Source organism: Larus michahellis, chromosome 21, assembly GCF_964199755.1.
Source record: "Larus michahellis chromosome 21, bLarMic1.1, whole genome shotgun sequence".
Lineage (NCBI taxonomy): Eukaryota > Metazoa > Chordata > Aves > Charadriiformes > Laridae > Larus > Larus michahellis.
The window spans coordinates 874999-886030 of record NC_133916.1 but is presented as its reverse complement, the minus strand read 5'-3'; the positions used below and the strand labels follow the sequence as shown (position 1 = coordinate 886030).

The window sequence follows — 11032 nt, the reverse complement described above, 5'->3', positions numbered from 1 at the left end:
AAGCTGCACTTCATGCTGCGCTCGGAGTGCGTGCAGCACTGGCACTGTGGCTTCACCTCTCCCAGAAGCAGGAACTGGGTCTCCGGTACAGGCCGGCTGCACGCAGACATTGCCTGTCGGGGCTAGCGTTTCTGTTTCCAACAGACATCCCCAAATCCCAGCAGAGCTCTGGAGGGAAGGGATGGAACCGGATCCCGTGAGCGATGCTGGCATTATGGGGGCCTTGTGGACATCGGCACCAGAGCCAGAGAGAAGGAGCTGTGGCTGCAGCAGGGATCAAGCTGCTGAGGGCACTGAGCCTCCAAACTGTTGCTGACACCCACAGCTACATCTCTCACTCCTGGTTATTCTTTATCAAGGGAGGTTCCTCCTACCGGAGTCTGAAGCTCTGCCTTTCTCCAAGCATCTTCTCCCCAGGAGTTGGGTCCTGCGTCTGCTGAGCCTCGGCACTTCTTTCCTCCCACCCTTTTTGGTGCTGGCCCCTTGGACCTGCCACAGTTTGACACAGAGAGATGAGTCCTTCTGCTGGTTCTGGAGAACAGACTGCTCCCTCACCAGGAAAGCACAAGGCAGCAAGTTCTTGGAGCCACGTCCTCATGCTCCATTGCCAGAGATTCCAAATTAACTGGGGATTCTGCAACAAGCTGCGGTCTGGATGTTTGCCATGGAAAGAGAACACTGTTAATAGCGTTCCAGGCAGCGTGCAAAGCCAGCTGCTCGAAGAGGGGAAGGATACCTGTGCTGACACGGCTTTGCTTATTTTCCTTTGCTCTCAGGGCATCTCTTCCAGCTGGGTTTGAACAAGAGCAGAGGGTGATTCCTGGCAGCACTCAGACAACAACGCTCTGCCTCTACACGCATGGTGATTAAGGCCAGCAACTGTCTCCCTCCCTCTGGGGGGATGCAGAGACTCCTGGAAGATAAGGAAGATGAAAGGGGGAGCAGAAGCACCGCCGAGCATACACACCCTCCCTGCTGCTGCCCCAGCGAGGAGAAGGATGGATAAAAACATCCACGCAGGGCACTCTCCTAGCGCAGCTTCTTGCCCCAGGGACATGTGGCTCCTATCAACGCCGCAAATTGCCCTCAAAGACTTTTCAAGGACAGACTTTGCCTGCAGTTCTGACCTGTCCTGCCAGACTAACACCCACCGGGAAGGCTGGCTGCTGGAAAAAACACAGCTCTGGCTCTTTTGCTTTGGCCTCCTCTGGTGGCTGAACAGCAGCTGCTTTGGGCAGAACATGCCCCACTTTCAGGCCCAACTGCATTTACGAGATTACAGCCTGCCTTGGGCTGTTCCTCTCCACCCCCAGCCTGCACGTCTGATAGAATCGTGCCGAGGAGGGAAGGGTAACCATGGATTTCTCCATGCTGAAGCTGTAGACGAACAGTTCATAGTTTAACCGAAGACAAAAACTGGGGCCTCTAGGAAGTGACCATGTGATGATGAAGGGATATATCCTCTGCCACAAGTTGTCACCACCCGTGTAGCTCTCAGATTCGGACATGCAGTACTTAAAAAGCTGAACTGCAGCAACCCCTAGGTTGGACTGTGCCGTTCTGGATTAAGTTTTAGAAAGATGCAAGAAGCAAGTTTTTCCAGAGCCTGCTTCCTCCTCTCAGGAGATGGAAGCGTTATCTCAGTGACCCAGGAACCTGCTCACTCTTGCTCAGTGATTGCGTTTAGGGAGCAAAGATTTTCCCTCTGTGCACAGTCAGATAATTTTCAGACGCCAGTGCGCTTCCTCTGAAGCACACTGCTGGGAAGACAGCCTTGGCTTCTCTCACACACCCGGGGGTGCAGCCCCACAGCTCTCTAACTCTCACCTGCATTGCTGGGCTCCATCTGCCTCTTCTCTACCCCCACTAACACAAAAAGGTCCAGCTGCACTTGTCAGAAAGCTGCACTTTAAGAACCTGGGTGACTCGCAACTCAGCGTGAAAGTATTCCTGCTGGAATGCAGCACAGAAATTATTGGTTAAAAGGAGCATAAAGCTGGCTTTTATCAAAGCCCTCATTTTCCCTTTCCACTGTTATGGCAAGTTCCACTCATCTGCTGTGGTTTCCTTCCATGTCCCCCAGCAGCTGCAAAATACTTGGTGGGTTTTGGCAAAATACTTGGTGGTTTAGCATCCCTTTGATTCTAGGGTTTGGCCTTTATGAACCTGGCTTTGCAGGAGGCAGGGAAGCATTTCCCTGCACAATTTGTTAAATGACCCCAAAGCTATTTCCTCTCTATTGTTTCCTTTCCTTTCCTCCTACATTTCTTGCTCCTGCCAGGGAGTGTAATGTCAGGCACGTAAAATGACATTCAGAGAATATTCATAATACATTTCAGATATCTCTCTTCTCCCAAACACCCACGTGTTCTAGAAACTGCTGGTGCTGATACGGCGGTATCTGCTCACACAGTGTAATAGTTCTGCTCTGTAGTGCTGGTTTACGGAAATAAGCAAGGCAAGATATGTAGATGTAATGCCAAAAATACCCCTCCTAGCAGAGCTGGCCTTGTTTTTATCAATCCACAACCCTTTTCTGAACTCTGCTGAGCTCCTCGTCTCCATACGCGGTGGCAGTGGGTTCCGCAGCCACACCGAGCTGCAGGTATTGCAGAGGATCAAGCTCTCCTGGCTGCCTACGTGACGACTGGCTGAACGGCAGAGCTCTACCACACAGCAGGGAGGCAAACAGCAAAGCCCTCCTCCAAGCTATTACTTCAAAGTCCATGTTGCCATAACTGCTCTGCCAAAGATTTCTTCTGTTAAGAGATGAGCAGTCACGGAGAGAGACCTTGGGTGTTGTCACACCCAGAAACCAAGACCTTTTTGCTGACTTGCAGAGCTGGGGAAAGAGGGAGCCATGAATTCCAGTACCTGCTCTGAGCACCACTTACTTATTTCACCAAAATGCACTTAATTTAGGGAAGGAAGAGCGTGAAGGCAACCTCTTGGCAGAGGATGACTTGTGGCAGTTACTCAAGACGGCTCCGCTGATCTCACAGCCTTCTGCTGCCAAAAACGCGAAGACCTGCACCCTGCCATTGCCTCCCGAGTGTCTCACGCAGGCTGCAGAGCTCAAACTCCCACGTTTCAACCCAGCAGCCCAAGAAAAGAAGTGGGTCGCTTTAGACCAAGTTGGCAAATGGAACCGTCTCAGCGAAGGGTTCAGCGGCTGGCTTGAGGGAGAGGTTTGGGTGGGAAAGGGAGCAGAGAGGTGAAGCTACGAGGTGTCCATGTCAGCCTAAGCCCAGACCATGGCTGTGGGGCTGTGAATGAGTCTCAATACCTGTGTCAGCGTGGAGCAGGATCTGTTGTTACCCATCCTAAATACATTTATGTTTATGGTATATAAACACCTAACCAATATACCTATGGTATATAAACACCTAACCAATACGAACAGGCATGCCTTAAATCCAGACTGGGAAGCAATTAGACAAAATTGTTATTATTTGTCCCCACCCAAAAGCAGCACCGAGGCAAGGCCCCAAGTGCCGGAGGTTTTGTGTCCTGCCATGCACAGCCCTTGCCCACCTCACTGGCAGGATCGGCTGGCGCGAGGGGTGCAGGTTCATTAGTGTTCCCTCTCTTGGCACCGCTGCAGCTTACCACAGAACGGGTCTTAGGAATAAAGACTATGCAGCTATTTATGCAGAAGAATCAATTTTCAAATTAATTTAAAAGCAACCTGCAGATGGAAATAAGGGTTCCTGGTCTGTCTCGATGATAAAGACGAGTGGCAAGATGAGCATTGACAGGTCCTATGTAAGCGGTTCCTGTACCTGAAGGTTGGCTCTTGTCTACAAGAGCCTTTTCCTACAAGTTCCTGCAGGCAACAGTTTTTCAACATGCTAGATACAAAGCAGTGAAAAAATTATTTTTTATTTGTGAGACTATCCACATTTTCTATTAGCTCTCACTAACACAGAAACTGGTCAGCACTACATTAGATGCTCCCAAACCTGATGTTGCTGTCTGATGCATAAACACAGCAGACCTTTCCCCTGAGGTGAGGTTTGCTGACTGCGGACATTCTTCCTCTAAAGCTCAGTTAACGTCACAGTGGAACTGCCTGGGCTCAAATTCCAGAGTGATGCGGCCTTTTCCCTCTTTTCTTTTTTTTTTTCCTCACTTCAGCTCTCAGGATACGCTCTCACCCCAGAGTTAGCCCAGGTGATGGCTCCTGGCCATCAACAGTCAAACTGCCCTACTGCCCGGCTGTACCTTCACCACCACCATGCCCCTGCCTCTGCTACTTGGCTTCAAGGGGGTATCTCTCGGCTTCTCCAAGCTGCAGGAAGATAAGATCCTACCTGAGGCTGAAAGAGCCCGAGATGTCATGGTACAAAAGCTTCTTCTTGTGAATTCCGAACAGACCGTACATTTCTTCTTAGCATTTCCACAATCTGTGTGATCCTACTTCATATTTAAGAGTCAGCAGGAACCAAGCCTGGATCCTGTGGAGGACGTAGCCATCAGCACATCTCCCCTCTGTCACTGAAGGGCAGGAGGAGCTTTCATTACTTACCGTCACTGAGTAACACCACACTGAAGTGGATCCAAATCGCTGCAGTGCCGATGTGAAGGAGGCCTCTGATGCCAGGTCTCCCATCTCTCCTGGAAGTGCTCTACTGACTGGGAAAAGCTGCCGCCACTACAGCTCTGTCCCAGTGCCACCCACTGAATACTCCCCAATATCAGGAATCCACGTGTACCATTTTTTTGAGAAGCGCCATTTACTCAGCATTAATCAAGCTGATAGCCACAAGCCTGTTCTGCACAGTGGTGTCTTCAAAATGAAACTATTGCACAGCACATTTTATATTTTAGTAACAAGGACTATAATCTAGGTATTACGGGTCAAAACACATTGCCTAACAGGCACCAATCTAAGTGAAAGAGGTGGAATTTAAGTGACATGATCACGCTATTGTTTTGTGCCTGTGCAGAACCCAAGTGAAGTTCTCTTGCCCTTCTAGGCAGACTTCCTTGATGAACCTGTTCAGTCACTGGGCTCAGGGCTAAACAAGAAGGGCAGGAGGAAAGTTTTCATGTCAAACGTGCATTTGACACATTTAGCAAGGACACAGCACGAGACTCACCTCCCACCCAGGTGAGAGCCTTAATCACAGACTACGGAGTTATCGCCTCGCACCCTCCCAGTAATAAATCTGCCCACAGCAGAGGTTTCTGATAGTGCAGGGCCAACAGCTTAATTGTTCTACACTAGGGCAAAGTCTCCAACTCTTAAAAGTGCAGGTGCTCAGGCACTGGAAGAAGAAAGCACTTGTTTCTCCCTCGCCCGCTGTCAGGATGCCTTTTGGAAAACCCACCCGAGGCTGTGCCTGCCCTACTGGCTCCTGCCAGCAAAAGTGGCTCAGTGGAGGAGCAAGGAAAGGTCTCTCCCACAGCCTTGTGGCAGCAACGTTCCTAATCTTTAAGTACAACCGATCCTGATTTTGGTGGCAAATACAACTTAATCGTCCCAGCGCAATGACAGTTGTGCCTTTACAGCTGCATTGGTACCAAAAGTGTTTATTAGCATAGCATACCGACACACCTCCTGCAGTAAGGCATCCCCTGTGACCCACAGCGATCATTGTAAAGCTGCTGTATTATTCATACAGGGGTTTGCAAACAGAGAATGCAAACTGGACCACAATTACCAAAAGATAAATACAGTGAGAACCATGACTGCTGCAGCCTGTTCAATTTTCAATCAGCTTTGTGCCCACCTTTTAAAAGGCAGAGACCAAAACTGGACCCAACATCCCAGCATTGCTCCTACCAGCTGCATTTACAGAAGAGACATTCTTTCCCAACTGCTCATTTAATACACATGGGGCTGTTTTGACATTCTGCAGCACTGAGCCAGTGTTCATGGGACACTGCCTGTCCAATGATTCAAATCCCTTTCAGGTTGGAATCTCTTAATTCTTGCTCCCTCGAAATACTAAGATCTTGCACATTTTCTTTGCCATTCTATCAGCCTATGCTGTCTGCAAACTCTACCTGTATCTTATTTTAGCTAATAAAACTGCATACAGTGTTAGTTAAAATGCCTTACACACACTTTAGGTGACATATACTCTTACAGGTTACAGTTGTCAAGTAGGATGAGGTTTTAGAGAACCTAAATGTTAGGGTTTGGGGCAGGGAACATTTATTCTGAAGATCAACAGAGCATACAGCCTTAAACCCTGTAACTGCTTTGGCTGTCGTTCAGACAATTTAAGCCACCAGGATGATTCAATGCAGCAGTCCTGTCCTGCCCTTGTGCCAGCACCACATTTACACGGCTGTGTCACGCACCGACCAGCCTGAAAGACACTTTAGCATGTCTGAAAAACAGCAGCCGCACGGGGAAGAAGTGGCAGAGAGCAGGCAGGAAGGCCTGGGGCCGCTCCTAGCAGCGGTGGCAGACGAAGCTGTTTGGCAGAACTGTCAGGGTGAGCTGTCCCTGCAGGTCACAGGGGACCCCCCCACCACCGACGTCCCTCCTGTGGGGGCTCAGGCGAGGAGCTGGCTCCGCCGGTGCCGCGCTTCTTGGTGCTGGTCAGGCCGTGGGTCTGGGCTGGGGTCAGTCAAGCCATGGGGTATGCAGGCCGTGGTCAGTCGAGCTGTGGGGCGGCCGGGCCGTGGCTGCCATAGCAAGGCCATGGGGTGGCCGAGCCGCGGTCAGTCGTGGTCCCCGGCTCAGTCCGTCGCTGCGGGCAGGCCGCAGGGCAGGCGGGGCTCCCAGTGGCTGAGCCCAGCTCCCCGAGCGGGTGCCCGGACCATTGCCCCGTCCCCAGCCCGGTGTCACTCGTGGGCCACACGCTCCAGCGCCACGTAGAAGCTGTCCTTGTCATCGAGGCAGTGCCAGCCGATGGGCCCCGCCTCGCAGTCGGCGCACACCAGGAACTTGACGTTGCCCACGTCGCGGGTGAAGCCCACGTTCTCGAAGGAGAACATGTCGCGCACCAGCCAGTGCTCCCGCACCACGTCCCCGCCGCCGCCCGCCGCCGCCGCCGCCGCCTTCTTCCTCATGGCGGGCAGGAGGAGCTGCGGGAGACACGGCGTCACCGCCCGGCCCACAGGGGGCGCCCTTCCTTCCTTCCTTCCTTCCTTCCTTCCTTCCTTCCCTCCCTCCCTCCCTCCCTCCCGCCGCCGCTCCTTCCTCCCTCCCTCCCTCCCTCCCTCCCTCCCCCTCCCCTCCCTTCCCACCGCGGTACCTCACGGCGGGCGAAGGTGGCGGCACCGGGCAGCAGCACCCGCGACCCGCAGCGCTGGCACAGCACCGCCTTCAGGTTCCGGCCCTGCGCGCACACCAGCTCGGCCGAGCCCGGCGCGGCGGCCGGAGGGGGAGAGGGAGGAGGAGGCGCCGCCGGCTCCATCCCGGCGCAGGCCGCCGCCATGGCCGCGCAGGCGCGATGGGGCCGCCGCCGCCCGAGGGGCGGGGCCAGGGCCGTGACGTCAGGCGGCGCCGGGGGGGCGGCATGGCGGTGGCGGCCCGGGACCCGCTGGGGGGAGGGTCTGCCGCCGTGCTGGGAGCCGGCGAGGTTCGAGTGGCCCCTGAGCTCCTGCCAGGCCTCTGGTGTCTGAGGGGGCCGCGGGGGGGGGCGCGGCGGGGGCCCCTGAGGCGAGCGGGGCCGGCGGGGTTCCCCGCCCCCTCTCTGTGGGGCGAGCGACGGCGAGTGCGGGGATCCCCGCGCGGAGCCGGGAGGGTTGGCAGCCACGGGCCGTGTGGCGGCCGGCTGGGCCGTCGGGGGCAGCCACTTCCCGGGCAGGGGAACCCGGAGACGCCTGACTTGGGTTACAGCGGCCGGAGAGAGCAGAGCCCGGGGGCTGCCGGGCGCGGGGGAGCCGCCTCCCTGCGGAGCTGCTGCGTGCGTTGTGCCTGTAGCGATTGCGTCAGCGATGGCGTCAGCGTTTCGGGGGGCCCGGGCCGCGCTGTTCCTGCGGCCCCCGGCGCTCGCTCGGCCGCTGGGTGCAGAGAGCACCCCGCCGTGGGGAGGGGGAGCGCCCTGGAGGGGGCGAGGTGCTGACGTGCGGCACGGAATGTTGTCCGGGAGAGGGAGACAGAGTTCAGGCCGAGGCGGGACAGCCCGGGCCGGTGCTTCGCGCTCAGACGAGGTCCGGGGGCCCGCAGCGACCGCGGGGCTCGCTCGTCCCTGAGCAGCTTTGGGGCGCTGGGGGTTTGTGCTGGTCCGGCACCCGCTGCTGGAGAGGTTGGGACCGGCCTGTTGGTTGTATCCGCTGCTTGTTGGGTAAAACAGATCCCAGGAGAGCCCTGATTCTTGCTTTTCCCTGACCGTTTATTGTAAATACACACCATCCTCCTGCTCCCTTGCTGTGTCCCGACTGGCTGCTCCCAAGAACTCTCAGGAGAAGCCAAAGGTGGGAACTGATACTCAAGGTACTAAATAAAGATGCAGGATTTCATCAGCGATCCAGCTGCTCGCCTCGGGCCCCAGCCTGGGCAATCGCGGTCTTGAGTGCTGCATGGTCGGCCTCGGCTCTGCTCCCGGCCACCAGCTCCAAGGTGAGTGTGGCTGGGAAACGCAAACCCTGCCGTCCTGCGAACCACGCAGGTATTTCTAAGGCAGAAGCAGCGTGTGGGGTGCCGGGGCTCCTGAGTCATCTCTGGGTGCGTACTGGGGAGCCGAGAAGGGAGCGGATGCACAAAGGCTGAAGCTCAGCATCACCCACCGCAACAGCCCTGGGCACCAACCACAGCAAGGCCTTGATTTGCCGGAAAGAAGCAACAGGTTTGGCTGGTGGCCGAGTGGGAGCCGGTGTGTCCCCGTTTGCTGAGGAACTGCGCTGCCGTGGGGACTCTGCACCCACAGCGGCTCAGCAACAGCCCTGTTGTGCTGCGGGCTGAGCCTTGGTCCTGTCCTCACTACGGTACAGCGACCTCTCCTAAAGAGCGGTGACAGGGGGCTGGGCTGTGCTGGAAAGCTGCAGGGAGCAAAGGGGACGCTTGCGCACATCCTCACTTCTGCTGTCTCCAATTCCCACCCTGAGCGGGTTTGTTCAGCTTCCCTCTGCGGAACGCCGGGCGCAGGCAGCAGGTTTATCTGGGGAGGAGGCTGCGCTGCCACGTTTCTGCATCCTCCCTCCCCCAAGATGTGTCCTGCTGCCGCGGGGTTTGGCGCTTCTGGCATCAGAGAGAGGAGAGGGGCTCCTGCAGCTCAGCGGTTCCCCGCTACCACAGTGCGGGAGGTGCCTGCAGAAGCACACGGTGCCCAGCGGCGGCTGGTGACAGGGATTCCAATCCGCTCTGCAGCCAGAGCTCAGGGAAGTCACAGGATCCCCGTGCCTGGAGATACTCTGGGCTCAATGGAACAAGGTCCTGAGAAACCTGATCCAAACTGGATCTCCCCTGAGCAGGATCACAGACCACCAGATTGTTTCTCCCAACTGCAGTTATTCCTTGGGTCTGTGATTTCTGTTCTTCTTGTGTAACTGCAAACACTGCTTTTACAAAAATGACCCGAAGTGAACGTGCCCAGGAGCCCTGGCTCTGTTCCGGCTCGGGCAGCGCGCCGTCCTGGGAGCCAGACGGGCCGTGCTGCCTCAAAGGCACCCGAGCAGGGAGAGTTCGGTTTCCCTTATTCCCCTCCAGAAATCTGGAGCCTCCCAAAGGGTCACTTCTGCCTCCCTTGACCAGCCGAAGGAAGCGCTGCTCCTGCCCATGCGTTTGCCGCGTGCGGGAGGCTCCAGGGCAGGAGGCATGAAGCAAAGTGTTGCCTCCCTGATTGTAGCGTGCCATGAAGCAACGCGTTTGTAGGGCTTCAGCTCAACTGTATTTAGTGTGCACATACTAATTGAGATGGTAACAGGCTAAGTAGGGAGCGAGATCCGGTCAGATGGGGAGCGGAGAGGAAGATCAGCCTTCTGTCTGGCCCTGGTGAAGTCTGAATGGACTTGCAAACCAAAAGCTAACGGTGTTGCATCAACACTTACCTCAAAACCGCCTGCTGGGCAAATTAACTTGAGATGAAGCTTTCCTGGTAAGGTCCACTGCCCAGAGAACTCGGTTGAGCGGCCAACCCTGCGCTGCTGCCCCCCAGCCCCTGGGGCACGACTGCTGCTGGGCAAGGCTGTGCCAAGCTGGGCAGGTTGTTCAGGGCCAGTTGCTGACGTGGGGCTTGTCTTTGCTACAGTCCTCTGGAACTTCTCAAGAAAGAAAGAAAAACCTCCCAGCTCAAAGGGATCTTTAGCCAATTCTTAACATTCTTGGGTGGGAGCTGTCTGGTGTTGAAAATTTATGCTTAATTCTGCATTTTAGCGTTTTCTCCTGGATTATTCATGGAGGAGAGCTTAGCTCTTACTGGTCTGTCGGAATCATCACCAGCTTCTTTCCAAGAAGAACATTTTGACCCTTTGTTTTACCTTCAATAGTAGCCTGTAAGTTCTCTCATCTCCAGCTACGCGCAGATGCAGACCATTTTGAAGGTTTGTATCGTTCATTGGCTAGCTGGAAATGCCAGTTCCTCTTCGAACCCTTCAGTACATCTTGTCCTAGAAAGGCAGCGATGGCGACTGGTGGCCACTGTGGGTAGGGTCATGTCCTGCTGTGACCCAGTTCCGATGCTGGGGCTTCGCTCTGCTCAGCTTCAGCAGAACCGGGCACCAGACACATTTTTTTTCCAGCACAAACCACTTCTGGAGCCGAATCCCCCAAAGCCTTTGCAGGAGAGCAGGGCTGGAAGGGGAAGAGGAGCTGCTGACAGCCCCAGGTTCAGTAGCCTGGAAACTCCCCCTCCCCGTGCCCGTCTCCCCGCTGGTGGCAGAGGTGCAGGGGGTGGGACGGATCCACCTGCGCTATCAGTGAGTGCTTCCTGAGGAGTGCTGCGCTCTCCCAGGTGGGTCACCTTGCCTTTTCGGTTCCTCACATACTTCTCGCTGGCTGAGGGGTGGCAGAGTTGTTCACCCCGAGGGAGACGTGTCAGGAGAGGCTGAAATCTAGAACGTCAGATATTTACTCAGGGAGCAGGCAGTGGGGAGAGCATTCAGTCAGTGTGGAGTAATTACTAAAATGGCC

General features: G+C 55.4%; 1 protein-coding gene across 1 annotated transcript; it reads right to left on the bottom strand.

Moving 5' to 3' along the window:
• Positions 1 to 5515: 5515 nt before the first annotated feature.
• On the bottom strand, positions 5516 to 7925 carry RABIF (RAB interacting factor). The gene is made up of 2 exons (XM_074564059.1): positions 7215 to 7925; positions 5516 to 7044 (listed from the first exon to the last, which is right to left on the bottom strand). Exons 1-2 carry the CDS (start codon positions 7395 to 7397, stop codon positions 6802 to 6804), a joined length of 426 nt encoding a protein of 141 aa, XP_074420160.1. The 5' UTR covers positions 7398 to 7925; the 3' UTR covers positions 5516 to 6801.
• Positions 7926 to 11032: the final 3107 nt, after the last annotated feature.

What these genes read in the sequence shown, in the direction of transcription:
- RABIF (XM_074564059.1), bottom strand. Translation starts at nt 7,397, where the DNA reads ATGGCGGCGGCCTGCGCCGGGATGGAGCCGGCGGCGCCTCCTCCTCCC. An exon ending in CCACCTTCGCCCGCCGTGAG is followed by an intron (nt 7,045 to 7,214) that starts GTACCGCGGTGG and finishes TGTCTCCCGCAG; the next exon opens with CTCCTCCTGCCCGCCATGAG.